At 43.9% G+C, this 27,022-nt stretch overlaps 1 protein-coding gene across 5 annotated transcripts in view; it reads left to right on the top strand.

Moving 5' to 3' along the window:
• LOC106573409 (cyclic AMP-responsive element-binding protein 5) overlaps positions 1-27,022 on the top strand; it is an 88,687-nt gene that overhangs the window by 5,603 nt on the left and 56,062 nt on the right. The window contains exons 2-5 of one of the 5 annotated variants that reach the window (XM_045719192.1): positions 6,473-6,550; positions 7,965-8,058; positions 13,134-13,255; positions 21,269-21,420. In XM_045719192.1, the coding sequence (XP_045575148.1) occupies positions 6,497-6,550; positions 7,965-8,058; positions 13,134-13,255; positions 21,269-21,420 (422 nt within the window). In that variant the 5' untranslated portion in view covers positions 6,473-6,496. Of the gene's footprint in view, positions 1-6,472; positions 6,551-7,227; positions 7,403-7,964; positions 8,059-13,133; positions 13,271-21,268; positions 21,421-27,022 lie in introns of those variants that run through there. The other 4 variants (XM_045719191.1, XM_045719190.1, XM_045719189.1 and 1 more) reach the window with 4 other exon arrangements.

Raw genomic sequence — 27,022 nt, 5'->3', positions numbered from 1 at the left:
AGTCTACTACCAGTATTATACCTACAGTATGTGTAGAGTCTACTACCAGTATTATACCTACAGTATGTGTAGAGTCTACTACCAGTATTATACCTACAGTATGTGAGAGTCTACTACCAGTATTATACCTACAGTATGTGTAGAGTCTACTACCAGTATTATACCTACAGTATGTGTAGAGTCTACTACCAGTATTATACCTACAGTATGTAGAGTCTACTACCAGTATTATACCTACAGTATGTGGAGATCTACTACCAGTATTATACCTACAGTATGTAGAGTCTACTACCAGTATTATACCTACAGTATGTAGAGTCTACTACCAGTATTATACCTACAGTATGCAGGTCTACTACCAGTATTATACCTCAGTATGTAGGCTACTCTCTTGGAGTCTACTATCAGTATTATACCTACAGTATGTGTAGAGTCTACTACCAGTATTATACCTACAGTATGTAGAGTCTACTACCAGTATTATACCCACAGTATGTGTAGAGTCTACTACCAGTTATTATACCTACAGTATGTGTAGAGTCTACTACCGTAGTATTATACCTACAGTATGTTAGAGTCTACTCACCACTATTATACCTACAGTATGTGTAGAGTCTACTATCAGTATTATACCTACAGTATGTGTAGAGTCTACTACCACTATTATACCTACAGTATGTGAGAGTCTACTACCAGTATTATACCTACAGTATGTGTAGAGTCTACTACCAGTATTATACCTACAGTATGTGTAGAGTCTACTACCAGTATTATACCTACAGTATGTGTAGAGTCTACTACCAGTATTATACCCACAGTATGTAGAGTCTACTACCAGTATTATACCTACATATGTAGATCTACTACTAGTTATACCTACAGTATGTGTGGTCTACTCATCCTCTTTTCCAGTATTATACCTACAGTATGTAGAGTCTACTACCATAGTTATACCTACAGTATGTAGAGTCTACTACCAGTATTATACCTACAGTATGTAGAGTCTACTACCAGTATTATACCTCCACAGTATGTGTAGAGAGAGTCTACTACCAGTATTATACCTACAGTATGTAGAGTCTACTACCAGTATTATGCCTTCAGTATGTTAGAGTCTAGCCACCAGTATTATACTCTAAGTGTATGTAGAGTCTAATATCATATTATACCAAGTAGTATGTAGAGTCTACTATTGTATTATACCACACATGTAGAGCTCCCACCAGTATTATACTCACATGCAGAGTCTATCATCAGTATTATACCTTATGTGAGTCTACTACCAGCATAATACCTACAGCATGTGAGTCTACTACTAGCATTATATACCCACAGTATGTAGAGTCTAATACCACAATTATACCTGCTGGCATGCAGAGTCCACTACCAGTATTATACCTACAGTATGTGTGTGCAGTCTTGCCTGGTGTGGTCTATTTGACTATGTTCCGGTGGTGTGGATCTTACCAGTATTATACCTACAGTATGTGAAGGTCTACTACCAGTATTATGCACCACGTATGCCCAGGTCTACTACCGTATTATACCTACGTATGTGGGAGTCTACTACCAGTATTATTACGTATGTTAGGTCTGCCACCATATTATACTACGTATGTAGGTCTACTACCAGTATTATACCTCCACAGTATGTGAGAGTCTACTACCAGTATTATACCTACAGTATGAGTCTACTACCAGTATTATAATCCTACAGTATGTAGAGTCTAGCTACCAGTATTATACCTACAGTATGTAGAGTCTACTACCAGTATTATACCCACAGTATGTAGAGTCTACTAGTATTATACCCCACAGTATGTGTAGAGTCTACTACCAAGTATTATACCTACAGTATGTAGAGTCTACTACCAGTATCACCTACAGTATGTAGAGTCTACACCAGTATTATACCTACAGTATGTAGAGTCACTACCAGTATTATACCTACAGTATGTAGAGTCTACTACCAGTATTATACCCACAGTATGTGTAGAGTCTACTACCAGTATTATACCTACAGTATGTAGAGTCTACTACCAGTATTATACCCACAGTATGTAGAGTCTACTACCAGTATTATACCTACAGTATGTAGAGTCTACTACCAGTATTATACCTACAGTATGTGTAGAGTCTACTACCAGTATTATACCTACAGTATGTGTAGAGTCTACTACCAGTATTATACCTACAGTATGTAGAGTCTACTACCAGTATTATACCTACAGTATGTAGAGTCTACTACCAGTATTATACCTACAGTATGTAGAGTCTACTACCACTATTATACCTACAGTATGTGAGAGTCTACTACCAGTATTATACCTACAGTATGTAGAGTCTACTACCAGTATTATACCTACAGTATGTGTAGAGTCTACTACCAGTATTATACCTACAGTATGTAGAGTCTACTACCAGTATTATACCTACAGTATGTGTAGAGTCTACTACCAGTATTATACCTACAGTATGTAGAGTCTACTACCAGTATTATACCTACAGTATGTAGAGTCTACTACCAGTATTATACCTACAGTATGTTAGAGTCTACTACCAGTATTATACCTACAGTATGTAGAGTCTACTACCAGTATTATACCTACAGTATGTGAGAGTCTACTACCAGTATTATACCTACAGTATGTAGAGTCTACTACCAGTATTATACCTACAGTATGTGAGAGTCTACTACCAGTATTATACCTACAGTATGTAGAGTCTACTACCAGTATTATACCTACAGTATGTAGAGTCTACTACCAGTATTATACCTACAGTATGTGAGAGTCTACTACCAGTATTATACCTACAGTATGTAGAGTCTACTACCAGTATTATACCTACAGTATGTAGAGTCTACTACCAGTATTATACCTACAGTATGTGAGAGTCTACTACCAGTATTATACCTACAGTATGTGTAGAGTCTACTACCAGTATTATACCTACAGTATGTGTAGAGTCTACTACCAGTATTATACCTACAGTATGTAGAGTCTACTACCAGTATTATACCTACAGTATGTAGAGTCTACTACCAGTATTATACCTACAGTATGTGTAGAGTCTACTACCAGTATTATACCTACAGTATGTAGAGTCTACTACCAGTATTATACCTACAGTATGTAGAGTCTACTACCAGTATTATACCTACAGTATGTAGAGTCTACTACCAGTATTATACCTACAGTATGTAGAGTCTACTACCAGTATTATACCTACAGTATGTAGGAGTCTACTACCAGTATTATACCTACAGTATGTAGAGTCTACTACCAGTATTATACCTACAGTATGTAGAGTCTACTACCAGTATTATACCTACAGTATGTAGAGTCTACTACCAGTATTATACCTACAGTATGTGGAGAGTCTACTACCAGTATTATACCTACAGTATGTAGAGTCTACTACCAGTATTATACCTACAGTATGTAGAGTCTACTACCAGTATTATACCTACAGTATGTAGAGTCTACTACCAGTATTATACCTACAGTATGTGTAGAGTCTACTACCAGTATTATACCTACAGTATGTGTAGAGTCTACTACCACTATTATACCTACAGTATGTGTAGAGTCTACTATCAGTATTATACCTACAGTATGTGTAGAGTCTACTACCACTATTATACCTACAGTATGTGTAGAGTCTACTACCAGTATTATACCTACAGTATGTGTAGAGTCTACTACCAGTATTATACCTACAGTATGTAGAGTCTACTACCAGTATTATACCTACAGTATGTGTAGAGTCTACTACCAGTATTATACCTACAGTCTATGGAGAGTCTACTACCAGTATTATACCTACAGTATGTGTAGAGTCTACTACCAGTATTATACCTACAGTATGTGGAGAGTCTACTACCAGTATTATACCTACAGTATGTGTAGAGTCTACTACCAGTATTATACCTACAGTATGTGGAGAGTCTACTACCAGTATTATACCTACAGTATGTGGAGAGCCTGCTTCTTTGTCTTGGAGTGGCCAAAGCTCACTAAGTGTACAATTAGACAATAATCGATCGATAAGGTTGTTGCTGTTGCTCTGAAAAGTGTTGTTTTAGGTAGTAAAGTGATTCTCATATTTCAGCGAGTGGTGAAAATATCAGTCATGTTGCCCATGCATGTTCAGAGATGATGGAGCATGTTTATCTTTGAGACTTTGTTATGAATAGAAATAGACCAGGTGAAAGATGAGAGAGAGAGTGAGGTAGAGAGAAAGAGAGAGTGACAGGGAGAGAGAGAGAGAAGAATGGGGGGAGAGAGAGAGAGAGAGAGAGAGAGAGAGAGAGAGAGAGAGAGAGAGAGAGAGGTAGAGAGAGAGGGGGGGAAGGAGAGAAGGAGAAAAACGTGATGAGGGAGAAAGAGAGAGAAGCACGGGAGACAGAGAGAGAAGGACAAGGAGAGAGAAGGATAGAAAGAGAGAGAGGGAGAGAGGAGAGTGAGAGGGAGAAAGAGAGGAGGGAGAGATAGAGACCCAGACCTCCTTACCCTCTGACAGAGGGACCCTGTCCAGACCTTTCCCAGCAGGCTTTGCCACAGATGTATCCTGTAAGAAAAAAGGCTCTGGTTAACTTTACATGCCATTTGAATGTTTTGACTTTGTTAGAGGAAATAGTCTGTACAGGTCAAAAAAATCACACATGTTAATCATGTATGAAAGTATTCATGCTAAACAAGTCATGTGTGGCCTTAACTCAAATGTTTAGTTGATTCAAATAGAGAGACACAAAATAATATTTTGTGGGATTCAATCAGATCACACATGGTGGAAAATGCGGCTTTTAAAGGCCATTTCCAATTGAGCCGATATATACAGCATTTACCGTTGTCGAGAATGAGCAGTCGGATTGAATCCCGGCCTAATACGGTTGTCTGTGCGTACATTTGAAGAGTCATTTGTGTTAGGCTTTATCGTATGAGTGCTTCTCCGTGGATTCATTTGGTTCTAACATGTCCCACCCATTTTCATCCAAAGAACAAGGGTGCCTGCTCACTAATCAATGACAAAACATGATTTCTAGCTAAAATAAAAATGTATCCCTCTCACAGGCTAAACACTAGGCAGTTAAGCTGTTAGGCTGTAGTCTCCCAGAGGGCTGAATGGTCAGGCAAGGTTCTGAGGGTGGAGGGGTTGGTTATAAGACAGTAAAGGTTAGACTGTTATAAGACTTAGTGAGATGTACAACCTCTAGTCTGAATTAAACATCAAGTCCCTGTGGTCACATCATTCCTGGAAATAGTCATTCCTGGAAATAGTCATTCCTGGAAATAGCAGTTAAATGCGTGCTGATGTTTTGTAGACTTTAGTCTAATCTGCTCCTACTGTTATATGTGTTGTAGAATGTAGTCTAATCTGCTCCTACTGTTATATGTTTTGTAGAATCTAGTCTAATCTGCTCCTACTGTTATATGTGTTGTAGACTTTAGTCTAATCTGCTCCTACTGTTATATGTGTTGTAGAATCTAGTCTAATCTGCTCCTACTGTTATATGTGTTGTAGAATCTAGTCTAATCTGCTCCTACTGTTATATGTGTTGTAGAATCTAGTCTAATCTGCTCCTACTGTTATATGTGTTGTAGAATCTAGTCTAATCTGCTCCTACTATTATATGTGTTGTAGAATCTAGTCTAATCTGCTCCTACTGTTAAATGTGTTGTAGAATCTAGTCTAATCTGCTCCTACTATTACATGTATATAAATTATCTTGGGCTCCCGAGTGGCGCAGCGGCCTAAGGCACTGCATCTCTGTGCTAGAGGCATCACTACAGACTCTGGTTCAATTCCAGGCTGTATCACAACTGGCTGTGATTGGGTGTCCCATGGTGTCGTCTGGCTTAGGGTTTGGCTGGGGTAGGCTGTCATTGTAAATAAGAGTTTGTTCTTATCTGACTTGCCTAGTTAAATAAATGTGTTGTAACTAGTCTAATCTGTAAAGTTTTCTGCATCGTAATGGTCTCCTACTTGTTTTCTTTCTCAGAAATAGAACTCCCACTACCACCCTGCTGCATTCCAAATGGCACCCTATTCCCTATATAGTACACTACTTTTGACTAGAGCCCAGCGCCCTATAGGGAATAGGGGCCATTTGAGACGCATCCCCGGTCATAGAGACCAGGCCAGGCCCTGCCTTGAAGCTGCAACAGCTCTTTTCACACAGAGAGCGTCCTGTCACTCTCTGTGTGACGTAATGAACACCTGACTGTAGGCTACTGCCAGGAGGGAATGGAATACTATATTTTGTATGTTTACGACTGAGAATAACTATGAAGCCTGCTATTTTTAGGCACAACATCAATAAATAGAGTCATCTAGACCGACTCAATGAAAGAAATGTTAGCTGGGAGCTAAACTCTCCTTGTTATTCTTTATCTCTTTCTCTTTCTTTATCTCTTTCTCTTTCTCTTTCTCTCTCTCTCTCTCTCTCTCTCTCTCTCATTGTTTGTAGTCTTATGAGGAGTTGGTGAGAGTGATGAACTCTGAGCAGGAAAGGCCGTTTGTGTGCAGTGCCCCTGGCTGTTCTCAGGTGAGTGTGTCAACACACGTCTGTGTATGTGTGTTTGTGAGGGCGCGTGTGTGAGTGTGTGCACACTTATGTGCAGTGGTGGGAAAAGTACTAAATTGTCATACTTGAGTAAAAGTAAAGATACCTTAATAGAAAAGGACTCAAGAAAATAGTGAAATTCACCCAGTAAAATACTACTTGAGTAAAAGTCTAAAAGTATTTGGTTTTAAATAAACTTACGTAAGGATCAAAAGTAAATGGAGTTGCTAAAATATACTTAAGTATGAAAAGTAAAAGTATAAACCATTTCAAATTCTTTATATTAAGAAAACCAGATGGCACATGGATAGCCAGGGGCACGCTCCAACACTCAGACATAATTTACAAACAAAGCATTTGTGTTTAGTGAGTCCGCCAGATCAGAGGCAGTAGGGTGACCAGGAATGTTCTCTTGATAAGTATGTGAATTGTATCATTTTCCTGTCAAAATGTAACGAGTACTTTTGGGTGTCAGGCTAAATGTATGGAGTAAAAAGTACATTATTTTCTTTAGGAATGTAGTGATGTAAAAGTTTGCAAAAATATAAATAGTAAAGTACAGATACCCCCCAAAACGACTTAAGTAGTTCTTTAAAGTATTTTTACTGAGGTACTTTACACCACTGCTTATGTGTGTGTGTTTTTTTGTGTGTGTGCTTGTGCATGTTTGTGTGTGAGCGCCTGTAACATGAAGAAGAGGTTGGAGAGGGGGCCTGAAGAGCACGGTGCTGCCTCACACATCAGGAGAAACAGAATAGCACCCACTTCCTGTGAAACTCCAGCTGTAAATAAAGGAGCTTTTTGCTGCAGATGTGAAAACATCACAGAATAATGGTTAAGAAGTCCATGTCACGTCTGTCACCCTTTTGTTAGGATGCACCTTACAGCTGAATTATCAAAGTCAAATATGTATTGTCCTATTTTATAGTGATATAAGGCTTTAAGGTATAGATTATAGAGGTCATTGTAGACTTAATAAATGACTTTTCATACTGTATGTTCAGTGTTAACCTCTCAGGTATTTTGTCCACATGCAGGGACATGAAGATGATAGACTACTACATGTTTTCTTACTCAGTGATCATAGACAACCACAACATTCACAGGAATTTGTTACTGGAGTGCAGTATTCCTTTAACTGTCTCTCTGCATGCCTTTTTAACCTGGAATTCACACTAGTGAATATCATCCAAAATATCACTGGATTCCAGGCTTGAGACTGTGTGTGTAGAGAACTGACAGGTTTTGTTCTTTATCAAGGAGGACCACATTAGAACATACGTATTTAAAAAAAAATATATATATATATATTTATTGTATCCTGTGTTGTCCTCTTCTTTTTTAACAGTACCATTTTCTTTACCCCAAAATAAATGAAATCATTCTGTCTCAACAGCGATTCCCCACAGAGGACCACCTGATGATTCACCGGCACAAACATGAGATGACTCTGAAGTTTCCCTCCATAAAGATCGACAGCATGTTATCAGGTGACAAACGGCTTCAGACATCCTATGCTGTAACTTCACTCTCTAGGTTGCATCCCAACTGGCGCCCTATTCCCTATGTAGTGCACTACATTTGACCAGGGCCCGTAATAGGATGCCATTTGGGACACAGCCTCTAGTCTAATAGTGTAAGATGTACGCTGGGAGTGAAAAGGTAATAATAATTAGAACATAGTAGGAAACAGGAAAAGCATACAGACATGAAACAGAACCAGATTCACTAACGCCTGAGGAAGAACCAAGGGGAGTGACCGATATAGGGGAGGTCATCAGGAAGGTGATGGAGTCCAGGTGAGTCTCATGAGGCACAGGTGCGAGTAACGATGGTGGCAGGTGTGCGTAATGATGAGACAAGTGGCACGTGGAGCGCCGGAGAGGGGGAGCGGGCGTAAACTTGACAAATAGTCTGGTCCCATCCTGGTGTTCTGGAATAGATGAGTGTTGTATTTCTCCCTCAGGAAGTAGAAACTCTCCGCTCCAGGCATATAGTCAATCAGGCTAGAAACAAACAGTACTGTGTAGACTACATCAGGGTTGGGGTTGATTCAGTTTTTTGGATTCAGTCAATTCATTGAAATTTACTTAATGAATGACTGAATTGACAACTGAATTCAGGCCAACTGTGCTGTGCGTTGTGTTGGGGGAGAGTTTGTGGTTCACTACTGTACTGTACCTCGACTCTGTTGTGACTCTCCTCATTTCCCTACGGTGAAAGCCTCGTTGTGTATTGAGTCTAATCTCTAACCCATACCTCGTGGTTCTGCAGTGCTCAGCAGGACAATGAGACACTGATGTATCGCTGGAGGAATTAATGTTTTTCCTTTTTCCAAGTTAAGATAAGTGTTTTGTCAAAGATGCCGCTGGTTATGCCGCTGGCTTCCTGTCATCATCACAGATGTCATTAGTCTTGCTGTGACAGAGGGGGGAGATGGATGGGTGAGGGGTGGTAGAGGAGGGGTTCCCTGCCCCACCATACAGAGGGGAGGAGATGGATGGGTGAGGGGTGGTGGAGGAGGGGTTCCCTGCCCCACCATACAGAGGGGAGGAGATGGATGGGTGAGGGGTGGTGGAGGAGGGATTCCCTGCCCCACCATACAGAGGGGAGGAGATGGATGGGTGAGGGGTGGTGGAGGAGGGGTTCCCTGCCCCACCATACAGAGGGGAGGAGATGGATGGGTGAGGGGTGGTGGAGGAGGGATTCCCTGCCCCACCATACAGAGGCGGGAGATGGATGGGTGAGGGGTGGTGGAGGAGGGGTTCCCTGCCCCACCATACAGAGGGGAGGAGATGGATGGGTGAGGGGTGGTGGAGGAGGGGTTCCCTGCCCCACCATACAGAGGGGAGGAGATGGATGGGTGAGGGGTGGTGGAGGAGGGGTTCCCTGCCCCACCATACAGAGGGGAGGAGATGGATGGGTGAGGGGTGGTGGAGGAGGGGTTCCCTGCCCCACCATACAGAGGGGAGGAGATGGGGTGTGGTTGAGGGTGACATATTGATCCACAGTACAAAGGAATACCTGATTTATAGGTTGTGTACAGCACCTGCAAGTGTCACCCCCAGGCTAAGTCATACTTCCAGATCTTTAGTGCCTAGACAGAGCCCAGCTGAGGCAGCAGAAGCCGTGTGTGTGTGTGTGTGTGTGTGTGTGTGTGTGTGTGTGTGTGTGTGTGTGTGTGTGTGTGTGTGTGTGTGTGTGTGTGTGTGTGTGTGTGTGTGTGTGTGTGTGTGTGTGTGTGTGTGTACAGCTGTAGGATCTAAATTTGATCAACCTTTTGCAGGAGACCTTTAAAACTGGACATTTAGGACATTTAAAACTTGTAGTGTATTTGAGATTTAAAAAGTCTTCTGAAGTTTGTCATTTCCCTTAAGAAAAATGTATCAACCCCTACAAAAATGTCCATTAATTATAACTCACATAATATTTGTACTTTCCTGTTGCTGCAGGATTATTTTCCTGCTGTACACTCTTAGAAAAAATGGTTCCAAAAGGGTTAATCTGCTGTCTCCATAAGAGAACCCTTTTGGTTACAGGGAGAACCCTTTTGGGGGGCACGTAGAACCTTCTATGGAAAGGGGCCTACATGGAACCCAAAAGGGTTATACCTGGAACCAAAAGGGTTCTACTTGGAATCAAAAACAGTTCTTCTTCAAAGAGTGTAGCAAATTGGCTCAAATTAGGATTTTACGTGTGTATGAACAATGCCTTCAGAAAGTATACCGACCCCTTCACTTTTTACACATTTTGTTGTGCTACAGCCTGAATTCAAAATGTATTAAATTGAAAAAAAATTCTCACCCATCTACACACAATACCCCATAATGACAAAGTGAAAACATGTTCTTAGACATTTTTGCAAATGTCTTGAAAATGAAATACAGGAATATCTCATTTACGTAAGTATTCACAGCCCTGAGTCAATACATGTTTGAATCACCTTTGGTATTGATTACAGCTGTGAGTCTTTCTCTAAGAGCTTTGCACACCTGGATTGTACAATATTTGCCCATTATTCTTTTCAAAATTATTCAAGCTCTGTCAAATTGGTTGTTGATCATTGCTAGACAACCACTTTCAATTATTGTCAAGGATTTTCAAGCAGATTTAAGCCCAAACGGTAACTCGGCCACTCAGGAACATTCACTGTCTTCTTGCTAAGCAACTCCAGTGTAGATTTGGCCTTGTGTTTTAGGTTATTGTCCTGCTGAATGGTAAATTCATCTCCCAGTGTCTGGTTGAAAGCAGACTGATCCAGGTTTTCCTCTTGGATTTTGCCTGTGCTTAGCTCCATTCCGTTTATTTTTTATCCTGAAAAACTCCCCAGTCCTGATCGATTACAAGCATACCCATAACATGATGCAGCCACCACTTTGCTTCAAAATATTGTATTGGATATGCCCCAAACATAACGCTTTGTATTCAGGACAAAAAGTTATTTGCTTTGCCACATTTTTTGCGGTATTACTTTAGTGCCTTGTTGCAAACAGGATCCATATTTTGGAATATTTTTATTCTGTACATGTTTCCTTCTTTTAACACTGTCAATTAAGTTAGTATTGTGGAATAACTACAATGTTGTTGATCCATCTTCAGTTTTCTCCTTATCACAGCCGTTAAACTCTGTAACTGTTTTAAAGTCACCATTGTCCTCATGGTGAAATATTTGTACTTACTGGGTGTATGATACACAATTCCAAAGTGTAATTAATAACTTACATCATGCTGAAAGGGATATTCAATGTCTGATTTTATTTTACCCATCTACTAATAGGTGCCCTTTGTGCGTTATTTGAAAACCTCCCTGGTCTTTGTGGTTGAATCTGTATTTGAAATGTACTGCTCAACTGAGGGACCTTACAGATAATTGTATGTGTGGGGTACAGAGATGAGGTAGTCATTCAAAAAAAATCATGTTAAAAATCATGTTAAACACTATGCACACACAGTGAGTCCATTTACTCCTGAACTTTTTTCAGCTTGCCATAACAAAGGGGGTGAATACTTATTGACTCAAGACATTTCAGTTTTACATTTTTAATTCATTTGTAAACATTTTGAAAAACATGATTCCACTTTGTGTAGGGCAGAGACAAAAACATCAATTTTAATACATTTTAAATTCGGGCTGTAACACAATATAATGTGGAAAAAGTCAAGGGGTGAGAATACTTTCTGAAGGCAGTGTGTGTGTATGTGTGTGTGTGTGTGTGTGTGTGTGTGTGTGTGTGTGTGTGTGTGTGTGTGTGTGTGTGTGTGTGTGTGTGTGTGTGTGTGTGTGTGTGTGTGTGTGTGTGTGTGTGTGTGCGTGCATGTCTGTGCCACAGGAGGCTGGTGAGGGGAGGACGGCTCATAATAATGTCTGGAATGGAGTTGGTGGAATGGTATCAAACACATAGAAACCATGCGTTTGATGTGCTCAATACCATTCAAATGAATTCCATTCCAGACATTACTAAGAGCCCGTCCTCCCCAGTTAAGGTGCTACGGGCCGCCTGTGGTGTGTGTGTGTGTGTGTGTGTGTGTGTGTGTGTGTGTGTGTGTGTTAGACTGATGCTGACTGAGATTGTCTTCTTTATTATTTACACTGAGCGACCAGGGGAGTCAGGTTTCTGACCCGGCCGAGTCAGTGTCCTTATTCCCCCCTCTCTCTCTTACTGCTCTGTCCATTTCTCTTCCTGAAACCTTGGAGCCCTCCAGCTGGGATGTGGGAGGGTTGACGATCATGTCACCTGGCTGTCTGACTCTCCTGTTTAGGGTTAAAACAACTTCAACGTGTCACCCAGAGAGATTTCAACTACCCCAGCCCCTTCCTCTTTTTGATATGTAACACCCAAGCTTACCTCATTTTACCAACGTTTTGTCTGTTCTCCTGACATATGCGGTGAGTTGTCACATCCTCATACTGCGCTCCAGTTTCTAAACGCTTTAATTGAAGAGTTAAGCTCTCATCCTCCCTATGGCGAAACCAGACTGGTTTGGTCAAACGGTATTTTGGTCGTCAATCCCCAGTCTAGCCAGAATGGATAAACAGGCCGTGGTGGAGTCTGCTTTTAGCCTTTGAAAAGGACATGATCCTAAAATCACCTTGGACTGTCTGAAACATGATCCAGTCTCTCTGGTCTCTCTGCCCCCTGATGCTGAGCGGAGTAACACTGCCTGACTGAAGGGAACAAATGAGCCCCCCCTCTCTGTAGGTGAGGTCTGGACATTGTTAACTGAAATGTTGCTAGTGAGAGTAGTATCTCTGTCTAATGTAAAAGGAGAGTGGCTTTTCTAACCATTTGGAATGTCCATTAGCTTGGTGCAATGTATTCTCTGCCTCTGCCCACTTCGTATTCATCAGCTGTTCTTCTTTGTCAGCAAACTATCATAACAGTACAGGCAACAAACATACAGTGCAGATTTATCTACAAATGTACTGTTTTATACGATATTTAAAAATGTTTTGATCTGTTTCTAGAATGATTGTTTTCCAGACCAAGTTGCTACCTGCTAGGATGCTAATATCCATTCTAGTGTGAGTTTTATATGTAATTCAATGGTGTCTCCTGTGTTCCAGACCAGACGCCGACCCCGACGCGCTTCCTGAAGAACTGTGAGGAGGTGGGTCTGTTCAGCGAGCTGGACTGTTCTATAGAACAGGAGTTCAGGAAGGCCCAGGAGGAAGAGGACAACAAACAGGTAGACAAGATGACAGTAAGACAGATAACCTGATTCTCATGTAGACAAGATGACAGTAAGACAACTAACCTGATTATCAGGTAGACAAGATGACAGTAAGACAGATAACCTGATTATCATGTAGACAAGATGACAGTAAGACAACTAACCTGATTAACAGGTAGACAAGATGACAGTAAGACAACTAACCTGATTAACAGGTAGACAAGATGACAGTAAGACAACTAACCTGATTAACAGGTAGACAAGATGACAGTAAGACAACTAACCTGATTAACAGGTAGACAAGATGACAGTAAGACAACTAACCTGATTATCAGGTAGACAAGATGACAGTAAGACAACTAACCTGATTAACAGGTAGACAAGATGATGGTAAGACAACTAACCTGATTATCATGTAGACAAGATGACAGTAAGACAACTAACCTGATTAACAGGTAGACAATATGATGGTAAGACAACTAACCTGATTAACAGGTAGACAAGATGACAGTAAGACAACTAACCTGATTATCATGTAGAGAAGATGACAGTAAGACAACTAACCTGATTATCAGGTAGACAATATGACAGTAAGACAACTAACCTGATTATCATGTAGAGAAGATGACAGTAAGACAACTAACCTGATTATCAGGTAGACAATATGATGGTAAGACAACTAACCTGATTATCAGGTAGACAATATGATGGTAAGACAACTAACCTGATTATCATGTAGACAATATGATGGTAAGACAACTAACCTGATTATCAGGTAGACAAGATGACAGTAAGACAACTAACCTGATTAACAGGTAGACAATATGATGGTAAGACAACTAACCTGATTAACAGGTAGACAATATGACAGTTACACTATTCTGCACAATGACAATTATTTAAATGAAGGTTGGCCATTGTCTTTCCAAGTGTCAGGGTTTTCTCTTCAGGTAGAGAAGATGAGAGTAAGAAATACAAACCTGCTTGTCAAACGCCTCGTTGGTTCAGTTTGATACACTATTCTGCACAATTATTGAATCAAGTTCGGTTGTTGTTTTACGTTGTTTTACGTTGTTTTAAGTTGTTTTAAGTGTGAGGTGTTTGTATGTGTTTTGGATGCTCAGTTTTCCTGCTAGAACCATCAGCTGAATTAGACACACTGCTGTGCACAGGGCCTTCACCTGTGTTTATCTCTGGAGTACAGTAAGATAAGCCCAGGGGAACCCCGGGGCAACCCACAGCTGTAGGCAGACAGGTGTGTTATGGGTAGTCCCCCTTTATCTTGCAGGGTTATCATTCTTGTTTCCCCCAGCCACCAGACACACTCCATGCAGGTTTGGGCTCCCGTGTGGCGCAGCGGTCTAAGGCACTGCATCTCAGTGCTAGAGGCATCACTACAGACCCTGGTTCGATACCAGGCTGTATCACAACCGGCCGTGATTGGGAGTCCCATAGGGCGGCGCACAATTGGCCCAGCGTCGTCCGGGTTAGGGGAGGGTTTGGCCGGGGTAGGTCGTCATTGTAAATAAGAATTTGCTCTTAACTGACTTGTCTAGTTAAATAAAGGTTGAAATGTAACTGTACACACAGTGTCATCATTCTTCATTCCCCCAGCCACCACACACACACTCCAGGGAGGTAACTACTTCCTTGTCCTGAAACACACATAGTCACACAAGTCAACTCCTAACCAATTGTAACAAACTAGCTCACACACTCACAGCAGGTAGACTCTACCCTTCCCTATAATTCAATTCAAGGGGCTTTATTGGCATGGGAAACTTGCCAAAGCAAGTGAAGTAGATAATATACAAAAGTGAAATAAACAATAAAAATTAACAGGTAACATTACACAGTTCCAAAAGAATAAAGACATTTCAAATGTCATATTATGTATATATTCAGTGTTGTAACGATGTGCAAATGGTTAAAGTACAAAAGGGAAATAAATAAACATAAATATGGGTTGTATTTACAATGGTGTTTGTTCTTCACTGGTTGCCCTTTTCTTGTTGCAACAGGTCACAAATCTTGCTGCTGTGATGTCACACTGTGGTATTTCACCTAGTAGATATGGGAGTTTATCAAAATCGGGTTTGTTTTCGAATTCTTTGTATCCCACTCACATGTCAGGATTCAACCACTGTGTGACAGCAAGAGCCCCGACAGACAGGCAGGCCAACGCAGACCACTGTGGCCCCTCATGATGAGTTCCTATGTTTTGTGGCCCCACTCTCATCAAAGTTGCCCATCCTGCTCTAAGAGACAGGCAGGCAGGCAGGCAGGCAGGCAGGCAGGCAGGCAGGCAGGCAGGCAGGCAGGCAGGCAGGCAGGTGAAGGGCTGTGACCTGACTGCTACAGGTGAGGTGAGGAGGCAGCAGGAGATCAGATTCCCTCAGGCAGCTGCTGTAGTTTAAACAGCTCACTTCATCTCTCAGAAACACAGATAGAGGGAGTCACGTTTCCTCCTGGTCCCGAGTCAAAGATTAACCGCAGACAGACAGCAGCTTGAGACAGCGAGACCAGGCTGGACAGACAGACAGACAGCAGCTTGAGACAGCGAGACCAGGCTGGACAGACAGGCAGACAGCAGCTTGAGACAGCGAGACCAGGCTGGACAGACAGGCAGACAGACAGACAGACAGACAGACAGACAGACAGACAGACAGACAGACAGACAGACAGACAGACAGACAGCAGCTTGAGACAGCGAGACCAGGCTGGACAGACAGACAGACAGCAGCTTGAGACAGCGAGACCAGGCTGGACAGACAGACAGCCAGACCTGCACACTCGTCATGTGTCTGCGACACGTGTGGCTCACCAGCCGTCACCACTCACCACAGTCTCAGAACAGTGATGTCTGATTGGACTCCAAGGTAGTTGTTAATGCATTATGGGTCAATGTTAAGAACTCTTTACCTGTGAAATTATATCTATACTCTACTGGCCTCAACACAGCCAAACTGTATCTCTGTCTTTCAAACTGCTGATTCAGTGTCTGGTCTGGTCTGTAGACTGTATCTCTGTCTCTCAGACTGCTGATCCAGTGTCTGGTCTGTAGACTGTATCTCTGTCTCTCAGACTGCTGATCCAGTGTCTAGTCTGGTCTGTAGACTGTATCTCTGTCTCTCAGACTGCTGATTCAGTGTCTGGTCTGGTCTGTAGACTGTATCTCTGTCTCTCAGACTGCTGATCCAGTGTCTGGTCTGTAGACTGTATCTCTGTCTCTCAGACTGCTGATCCAGTGTCTGGTCTGTAGACTGTATCTCTGTCTCTCAGACTGCTCATCCAGTGTCTAGTCTGGTCTGTAGACTGTATCTCTGTCTCTCAGACTGCTGATCCAGTGTCTGGTCTGGTCTGTAGACTGTATCTCTGTCTCTCAGACTGCTGATCCAGTGTCTAGTCTGGTCTGTAGACTGTATCTCTGTCTCTCAGACTGCTGATCCAGTGTCTAGTCTGGTCTGTAGACTGTATCTCTGTCTCTCAGACTGCTGATCCAGTGTCTGGTCTGGTCTGTAGACTGTATCTCTGTCTCTCAGACTGCTGATCCAGTGTCTGGTCTGGTCTGTAGACTGTATCTCTGTCTCTCAGACTGCTGATTCAGTGTCTGGTCTGGTCTGTAGACTGTATCGCTGTCTCTCAGACTGCTGATCCAGTGTCTAGTCTGGTCTGTAGACTGTATCTCTGTCTCTCAGACTGCTGATCCAGTGTCTGGTCTGGTCTGTAGACTGTATCTCTGTCTCTCAGACTGCTGATTCAGTGTCTGGTCTGGTCTGTAGACTGTATCGCTGTCTCTCAGACTGCTCATCCAGTGTCTGGTCTGTAGACTGTATCGCTGTCTTTCAAACTGCTGATCCAGTGTCTGGTCTGGTCTGTAGACTGTATCTCTGTCTCTCAGACTGCTGATCCAGTGTCTGGTCTGTAGACTGTATCGCTGTCTCTCAGACTGCTCATCCAGTGTCTGGTCTGGTCTGTAGACTGTATCTCTGTCTCCCAGACTGCTGATCCAGTGTCTGGTCTGGTCTGTAGACCGTATCGCTGTCTCTCAGACTGCTGATCCAGTGTCTGGTCTGTAGACTGTATCTCTGTCTCTCAGACTGCTGATCCAGTGTCTAGTCTGGTCTGTAGACTGTATCGCTGTCTCTCAGACTGCTCATCCAGTGTCTGGTCTGGTCTGTAGACTGTATCTCTGTCTCTCAGACTGCTCATCCAGTGTCTGGTCTGGTCTGTAGACTGTATCTCTGTCTCTCAGACTGCTCATCCAGTGTCTGGTCTGGTCTGTAGACTGTATCGCTGTCTCTCAGACTGCTGATCCAGTGTCTGGTCTGGTCTGTAGACTGTATCGCTGTCTCTCAGACTGCTGATCCAGTGTCTGGTCTGGTCTGTAGACTGTATCTCTGTCTCTCAGACTGCTGATCCAGTGTCTAGTCTGGTCTGTAGACTGTATCGCTGTCTCTCAGACTGCTCATCCAGTGTCTGGTCTGGTCTGTAGACTGTATCTCTGTCTCTCAGACTGCTCATCCAGTGTCTGGTCTGGTCTGTAGACTGTATCGCTGTCTCTCAGACTGCTCATCCAGTGTCTGGTCTGGTCTGTAGACTGTATCTCTGTCTCTCAGACTGCTGATCCAGTGTCTAGTCTGGTCTGTAGACTGTATCGCTGTCTCTCAGACTGCTGATCCAGTGTCTAGTCTGGTCTGTAGACTGTATCTCTGTCTCTCAGACTGCTGATCCAGTGTCTAGTCTGGTCTGTAGACTGTATCGCTGTCTCTCAGACTGCTGATCCAGTGTCTAGTCTGGTCTGTAGACTGTATCGCTGTCTCTCAGACTGCTCATCCAGTGTCTGGTCTGGTCTGTAGACTGTATCTCTGTCTCTCAGACTGCTGATCCAGTGTCTGGTCTGGTCTGTAGACTGTATCGCTGTCTCTCAGACTGCTGATCCAGTGTCTGGTCTGGTCTGTAGACTGTATCTCTGTCTCTCAGACTGCTGATCCAGTGTCTAGTCTGGTCTGTAGACTGTATCGCTGTCTCTCAGACTGCTCATCCAGTGTCTGGTCTGGTCTGTAGACTGTATCTCTGTCTCTCAGACTGCTCATCCAGTGTCTGGTCTGGTCTGTAGACTGTATCGCTGTCTCTCAGACTGCTCATCCAGTGTCTGGTCTGGTCTGTAGACTGTATCTCTGTCTCTCAGACTGCTGATCCAGTGTCTAGTCTGGTCTGTAGACTGTATCGCTGTCTCTCAGACTGCTGATCCAGTGTCTAGTCTGGTCTGTAGACTGTATCGCTGTCTCTCAGACTGCTCATCCAGTGTCTGGTCTGGTCTGTAGACTGTATCTCTGTCTCTCAGACTGCTCATCCAGTGTCTGGTCTGGTCTGTAGACTGTATCGCTGTCTCTCAGACTGCTCATCCAGTGTCTAGTCTGGTCTGTAGACTGTATCTCTGTCTCTCAGGCTGCTGATCCAGTGTCTGGTCTGGTCTGTAGACTGTATCTCTGTCTCTCAGACTGCTCATCCAGTGTCTGGTCTGGTCTGTAGACTGTATCTCTGTCTCTCAGACTGCTGATCCAGTGTCTGGTCTGTAGACTGTATCTCTGTCTCTCAGACTGCTGATCCAGTGTCTGGTCTGGTCTGTAGACTGTATCTCTGTCTCTCAGACTGCTGATCCAGTGTCTAGTCTGGTCTGTAGACTGTATCTCTGTCTCTCAGACTGCTGATCCAGTGTCTGGTCTGGTCTGTAGACTGTATCTCTGTCTCTCAGACTGCTCATCCAGTGTCTAGTCTGGTCTGTAGACTGTATCGCTGTCTCTCAGACTGCTGATCCAGTGTCTGGTCTGGTCTGTAGACTGTATCTCTGTCTCTCAGACTGCTGATCCAGTGTCTAGTCTGGTCTGTAGACTGTATCGCTGTCTCTCAGACTGCTGATCCAGTGTCTAGTCTGGTCTGTAGACTGTATCTCTGTCTCTCAGACTGCTGATCCAGTGTCTAGTCTGGTCTGTAGACTGTATCTCTGTCTCTCAGACTGCTGATCCAGTGTCTGGTCTGGTCTGTAGACTGTATCTCTGCTGACGTCTAGGTCTGGGTTTGGCTGTGGAAGCTGTCTGTGTCAGTCGGGTCACCCTGGCCACGTCTAGCCTCCTCAGTCCCCACAGTCTGGCGGTGTGGCGTTTATGGTTGAAGAGCTGTGCTCAGTCAGCTCGAGTGGGAGGCGAGTCTCAGCAGGACTGTGGAGTACACAGCATGGCAGCATATCACAGGGGAGAGAGATAAGGAGAAAGGTTGGTTTAAGTTCAAGAGAGCATAGCTCACAACAGTATGCTCTTAGAAACAATGTGCTGTCTAGAACCAAAAAGGGTTCTTCAGCTGTCCACATAGGAGAACCCTTTGAAGAACCCCTTTTGGTTCCAAGTATAACCCTTTGGGTTCCAGGTAGAACCCTTTTGGGTTCCATGTAGAACCCTTTCCACAGAGGGACAAAAGAGTTCTACCTGGAACCAAAAAGGGTTCTCCTAAGGGGATAGCCGCAGAACCCTTTCGGAACCCTTTTTTCTAAGAGAGTAGAAGTCTCTGGTAGGGAAGTCTGTTGTTGTTATTGGTCTGAAAACCAGACCTTCATAATCCCCCCTCCCCCACACACACTCACATTCACACACTCACATTCACACACTCACATTCACACACTCACATTCACACACACCTCCCCAACAGTCATGAGTCCATAGTTTGCGAACATGTAGTCCTTCAAATGAGGGGCGATCAGCAGTTGCTATAGCAATTTTGGGACGTATAAGTTAATGATATGTATCCATTGATTCTTGAAGAATATAACTTAGAAATTCCTCATGAGTTTAGTTCAACTGTCGTACCCCATCAGAAAATATAAGCTGGTTTTACTCCAATATTTGTAAACAAAGTAAATGTAAACAAACACTATATAGCCTAAAAACATGGTTACAACTATAACGTTGATATCATGGATGGTCAGTCCTTGCGTCTATAGCTCTGTCTTTGAATTTGAGAGTGGTTACATTTCTTCAGTCCCATCCACCCTCAGCTTTTTACCTAAACAGTGATAGGGAGATAACTTTGCTATTGTTTCAACTGCTGATTGCTGCTTTAAATATTCCGGCTCTTGGTGAGGAAAGTGACTGAGCAGTACAGGGATTACAGTGAAGCTGTGGGACTTTAACATATAAACTAAATTAACTTAAAGACACATTATTGCAGTTGGCTGTTGACAATGTGTTCTGACTAGGTCCTCTCTCTCTCTCTCTCTCTCTCTCTCTCTCTCTCTCTCCTTCCTTCCTTCCCTCCTTTTCCTTCCTTCCTTCCTCCCTTCCTCTCTCTCCCTCTCTTACTCTGCCACTCTCCCTCACACTCACCATCACCCTCCCTTCCTCTTTCCCTCAATCTCTCCCTCCCCCTGCCCTCCCTCCCTCCCCCTCATCTCTCTCCCTCCCTCCCTCCCTCCCTCCCTCCCTCCCTCCCTCCCTCCCTCCCTCCCTCCCTCCCTCCCTCCCTCCCTCCCTCCCTCCCTCCCTCTTGCTCCCTCCCTCCCTCCCCCTCATCTCTCTCTCTCTCTCCCTCCCCCCGCCTTCCCCCCCCCCCTCCTCCCTCCCTCCCTCCCTCCCTCCCTCCCTCCCTCCCTCCCTCCCTCCCTCCCTCCCTCCCCCGCCCCTCTCTTGCTCCCTCCCTCCCTCCCTCCCTCCCCCCTCCTCTCTTTTGCTCACTCCCTCCCTCCCTCCCACCCTCCCTCCCTCCCTCCTCTCTCTTGCTCTCTCCCTCCCTCCCCTCCTCTCCCTCCCTCCCTCCATCCCCCTCCTCTCTCTTGCTCCCTCCCTCCCTCCCTCCCTCCCCCCTCCTCTCTCTTGCTCTCTCCCTCCCTCCCCCTCCCCTCCTCTCCCTCCCTCCCTCCCTCCCTCCCTCCCTCCCTCCCTCCCTCCCTCCCTCCCTCCCTCCCTCCCTCCCTCCCTCCCTCCCTCTCCTCCTCTCGCTTGCTCTCTCCCTCCCTCCCTCCCTCCCTCTCTCCAGAATATATCTCTACATGGCCAGAACCTCCAGAACCAGCAGCATCATTCTCGGATGGGGAACCATGACAACAGCATAGTGATCCAGCAGGGCCTGCCCTCTCCCCAGTCCAGCTCTGTCATCACCCAGGCCCCCTCCACCAACAGACAGCTAGGGTGAGGCCTCCAGTCCACACCGCCTGGATTAACCAAAACATTAACTAACATTAGACCTGGGTCAAATACAGTACATGTCAAATGTGCTATTTTAGTATGCTTTAGTTTGAAATGCTTCCATCTCTATCCTCTGTGCTTAGACTAGAGAACTACTCTGTCTTTGCTCTGTGTGATATTCACTACAGTGATATGAGGATGTCCTTCTCAGCAGTGGCCCTGTGATTGGCATCCCTGTGTAGTCTCTGAGGTCACACCAGTGTTCTGTTACATCTGGATCTGTGTGTGTGTGTGTGTGTGTGTGTGTGTGTGTGTGTGTGTGTGTGTGTGTGTGTGTGTGTGTGTGTGTGTGTGTGTGTGTGTGTGTGTGTGTGTGTGTGTGTGTGTGTGTGTGTGTGTGTGTGTGTGTTACTGACAAGGCGATTCATGTTTAGCTGTTGGCTGTGTATTGTCCCACAGCAGAGCATGTCAAGAGGGTCCCGCGGGGCAGGGATGAGGTCATCTCTGATGGCCCCGGCTGCTTTTACAGCCGTTTAGTATTTCACTCCAGAATAGTCCCTGTCTTTCTTTCACCGTCGGAAAGTCACACATGGTTTCAACCTGGTTGCAACTGAAAGCCTTGTTAAAAACAGGGGTATGATTGAATTCAGCGTGAAAGGTGTGAATTTAAAGTCCTCATACAGGCTGATGAACAGGGTTCATAATGGTATAGGAGGGTCAGAGGACTGTTCAGTTATCCTTCAGTCAGCTTCTTACTGATTAAATGAACGTTCAAAAAGTTTTCCTGACGTTCAAAAACTCTTTTCCAAAAGGAGACCTCCAGTGTGTGTCCAGTCTGGGAGTTTAACGTTAAGGCTTGTTGACGTTTGTACATCTGTGAGCTGTTGAGTTCAGACCTCTGTGCTGTGCAACTAGTCAGGATGGGTGTTGGGTGTGCCCACCATGATGTCATAGACCCTCGTCCCGTACCCCTGGGGTGATGTCAGCTTTTTGGGGGGAACGCCTTCATTGTGCAAGCGCTCCCCTTCACTGACCTGTGTCTTGAGTTGATGTTGTTTCCTCTCTCTCTCTTTCTCTCTCTCTCTCTTTCTCTCTCTCTCTCTCTCTTTCTTTCTTTCTCTCTCTCTCTTTCTCTCTCTCTCTCTTTCTTTCTTTCATTGTATCAGAAAGATAATTGACACCTGAATCACACGTACATATGCAGTCAAGCAAGCAAGCAAGCACACACACACACACACACACACACACACACACACACACACACACACACACACACACACACACACACACACACACACACACACACACACACACACACACACACACACAGGGGTGGATGTGGGTGCGCAGACCAACGTGCCACTGTGGCCCCTCATGATGAGTTCCTGTGTTTTGTGGCCCCACCCTCAGCAAAGTTGTTCATCCTGCTCTAAGAGGTCAGAAGTCAGAAACACCATGCAACTATTAGAATGCTTTATTCACTGAATCACACTCCTATGACTAGAATCTGATTTAATTAGTCATAGACTATTGTCCTTTCTCTCTCTCGCTCTCCCTCTCCCTCTCCCTCTCTCTCTCTCTCTCTCTCTCTCCTTCCCTCTCTCTCTCTCCTTCCCTGTCTCTCTCGCACTCTCTCTCTCTCTCTTTCCCTCTCTCTCTCTCTCCTTCCCTCTCTCTCTCTCCTTCCCTCTCTCTCTCTCTCTCTCTCTTTCCCTCTCTCTCTCTCTCTCCTTCCCTGTCTCTCTCTCTCTCTCTCTCTCTCTCTTGTTCTCTCCCTCTCACTGTGCGTGCTGTTATCTTTAAAACATGCAGTCTAGAAGTGTAAAACATGATGTCTTGGACTAGAAGTTAGGCCTATAGTCTGTCCTTTGTTGAGCCAGACCTATAGTATGTGAGCCAGACCTATAGTTAAGCCAGCTCTCTGTTAAGCTAGCATTGTGTTAAAGCAGCTCTGTGTTAAGTCTGCATTGTATTAAGGCAGCATTGTGTTAAGCCAGCTCTGTGTTAAGCCAGCATTGTGTTAAAGCAGCTCTGTGTTAAGTCTGCATTGTATTAAGGCAGCATTGTGTTAAGGCAGTGCTGTGTTAAACTCAGCATTGTGTTAAGGCAGCTCTGTGTTGAACCAGCATTGTGTTAAGGCCAGCATTGTGTTAAGGCAGCTCTGTGTTAAACTCAGCATTGTGTTAAGGCAGCTCTGTGTTGAACCAGCATTGTGTTAAGGCCAGCATTGTGTTAAGGCAGCGCTGTGTTAAACTCAGCATTGTCTTAAAGCAGCTCTGTGTTGAACCAGCATTGTGTTAAGGCCAGCATTGTGTTTAGGCAGCTCTGTGTTAAGCCAGTACTGTGTTAAGCCAGTATTGTGTTAAGCCAGCTCTGTGTTAAGCCAGCATTTTGTTAAGGCAGCTCTGTGTTAAGGCAGCTCTATTAAAGCAGCTCTGTGTTAAGCCAGCATTGTGTTAAAATAGCTCTGTGTTAAGGCAGCTCTATTAAAGCAGCTCTGTGTTAAGGCAGCTCTATTAAAGCAGCTCTGTGTTAAGGCAGCTCTATTAAAACAGCTCTGTGTTAAGGCAGCTCTATTAAAGCAGCTCTGTGTTAAGCCAGCATTATGTTAAAACAGCTCTGTGTTAAGCCAGCATTATGTTAAAACAGCTCTGTGTTAAGCCAGCATTATGTTAAAACAGCTCTGTGTTAAGCCAGCATTATGTTAAAACAGCTCTGTGTTAAGGCAGCTCTATTAAAGCAGCTCTGTGTTAAGGCAGCTCTATTAAAGCAGATCTGTGTTAAGCCAGCATTATGTTAAAACAGCTCTGTGTTAAGGCAGCTCTATTAAAGCAGCTCTGTGTTAAGCCAGCATTATGTTAAACCAGCTCTGTGTTAAGTCAGCATTATGTTAAAACAGCTCTGTGTTAAGGCAGCTCTATTAAAGCAGCTCTGTGTTAAGTCAGCATTATGTTAAAACAGCTCTGTGTTAAGTCAGCTCTATTAAAGCAGCTCTGTGTTAAGTCAGCATTATGTTAAAACAGCTCTGTGTTAAGGCAGCTCTATTAAAGCAGCTCTGTGTTAAGTTAGCTCTATTAAAACAGCTCTGTGTTAAGTCAGCATTATGTTAAAACAGCTCTGTGTTAAGGCAGCTCTATTAAAGCAGCTCTGTGTTAAGTCAGCATTATGTTAAAACAGCTCTGTGTTAAGGCAGCTCTATTAAAGCAGCTCTGTGTTAAGCCAGCATTATGTTAAAACAGCTCTGTGTTAAGGCAGCTCTATTAAAGCAGCTCTGTGTTAAGCCAGCATGTGTCCAGTCAGGCCTGTGTAGTTTTACCACTGGTTGGAAGAAGACCTGGGTTGTGTCCCAAATGGCACCCTATTCCCACTGGGCTCTGGTCAGAAGTAGTGCACTATATAGAGAATAGGGCGCCATTTCGGACGCAGGCCTGGTGAATATTGGATGTGGAAGCCATCAGTAAGCCTGACTGACACCCCTATACAGACTCTTTGTACAGGAGAGGACAGGGCTGGAATTACATCCCCTTGACTTGGAGGAGAAGAAATCACTGTCTGCCAGTAAAGACAGACATAAGGCTGTGCTGAGAGAGACAGGCCTGTTTTACCTGACTTAACCTGTCATCAGACTCCCCACCTCGCTGGAGAGGAGGAGCATGGGTAGGAAGACTCACCACTTCAGCATTTTCAGGGAATACAGTTGAACATCAGCCAGCTGGCTAAATATGGCAGATTTACAGAAAGGTTCAGCAGCGTGTATTGTCTCTGTCGATAAGGTTAATAAACTAAAGTACCTTTTAGTTGGTCAACTTTATTCTATAGTACAGATTCATCCATTTCAAAGTGTTTTGGTTGAGATCATCAGAAAATCATCTGTTTTGTGTCATGTGTTCACAGTTAAACCTCAGCTATGGCGTAAGCCTCTGCTAAATGTATCTTCTATATGCAGTCGCCTGATCAGGCTGGTTTTAGATGTGTCTGTTCTGGGATTGTTCTGAACGGGCCAGTGCATTGTGGTGTGGTGGCCATAGTCTGGGGAATCATTTGGTGTCTGTATGGTGGTCAGTACGGTCACTGAGATGCCAGATGGAGGAAGAATGCAGTTGTTTCAGGGATATTTACAGCAAATACCATCAGGAATACCCTAACATGGAAACAACGTCAGACACAGTAAGAAAAAAGAGTTTATGAATACACATCTACTGTAGGGGAAAAACCCAATGTATAGGAAACATGTAACTGAGAAACCCTTCAGTTTCAGAGGGTTATAGGAAACATGTAACTGAGAAACCTTTCAGTTCAGAGGGTTATAGGAAACATGTAACTGAGAAACCCTTCAGTTTCAGAGGGTTATAGGAAACATGTAACTGATAAACCTTTCAGTTTCAGAGGGTTATAGGAAACATGTAAGTGAGAAACCCTTCAGTTTCAGAGGGTTATAGGAAACATGTAAGTGAGAAACCCTTCAGTTTCAGAGGGTTATAGGAAACATGTAACTGATAAACCTTTCAGTTTCAGAGGGTTATAGGAAACATGTAACTGATAAACCCTTCAGTTTCAGAGGGTTATAAGAAACATGTAACTGAGAAACGGCAGGTAGCCTAGAGGTTAAAAGCGTTGGGCCAGTAACCGAAAGGCCGTTGGTTTGAATCTCCGAGCCGACTAGGTGAAAATCTGTCAATGTGCCCTTGAGCAAGGCTCTTAACCCTGATTTCTCCTGTAAGTCACTCTGGATAAGAGCGTCCACTAAAATGTATCTTAGGGGATAAACCCTTCAGTTTCAGAAGGTTATAAACCTGTAACTGAGAAACCTTTCAGTTTCAGAGGGCGGTAACTGAGAAACCTTTCAGTTTCAGAGGGCGGTAACTGAGAAACCTTTCAGTTTCAGATGGAGGTAACTGAGAAACCTTTCAGTTTCAGAGGGCGATAACTGAGAAACCTTTCAGTTTCAGATGGAGGTAACTGAGAAACCTTTCAGTTTCAGAGGGCGGTAACTGAGAAACCTTTCAGTTTCAGAGGGCGGTAACTGAGAAACCTTTCAGTTTCAGAGGGCGGTAACTGAGAAACCTTTCAGTTTCAGAGGGCGGTAACTGAGAAACCTTTCAGTTTCAGAGGGCGATAACTGAGAAACCTTTCAGTTTCAGAGGGCGATAACTGAGAAACCTTTCAGTTTCAGAGGGAGGAAACTGAGCAACCTTTCAGTTTCAGAGGGAGGAAACTGAGAAACCTTTCAGTTTCAGAGGGCGGTAACTGAGAAACCTTTCAGTTTCAGATGGAGGTAACTGAGAAACCTTTCAGTTTCAGATGGAGGTAACTGACAAACCTTTCAGTTTCAGAGGGCGGTAACTGAGAAACCTTTCAGATTCAGATGGAGGTAACTGACAAACCTTTCAGTTTCAGAGGGCGGTAACTGAGAAACCTTTCAGTTTCAGAGGGCGGTAACTGAGAAACCTTTCAGTTTCAGAGGGCGTTAACTGAGAAACCTTTCAGTTTCAGATGGAGGTAACTGAGAAATCTTTCAGTTTCAGAGGGCGGTAACTGAGAAACCTTTCAGTTTCAGATGGAGGTAACTGAGAAACCTTTCAGTTTCAGAGGGCGGTAACTGAGA

The sequence above is a fragment of the Salmo salar genome, chromosome ssa05 (assembly GCF_905237065.1).
Source record: "Salmo salar chromosome ssa05, Ssal_v3.1, whole genome shotgun sequence".
Lineage (NCBI taxonomy): Eukaryota > Metazoa > Chordata > Actinopteri > Salmoniformes > Salmonidae > Salmo > Salmo salar.
This window is presented reverse-complemented; position numbering and strand designations above follow the sequence as displayed.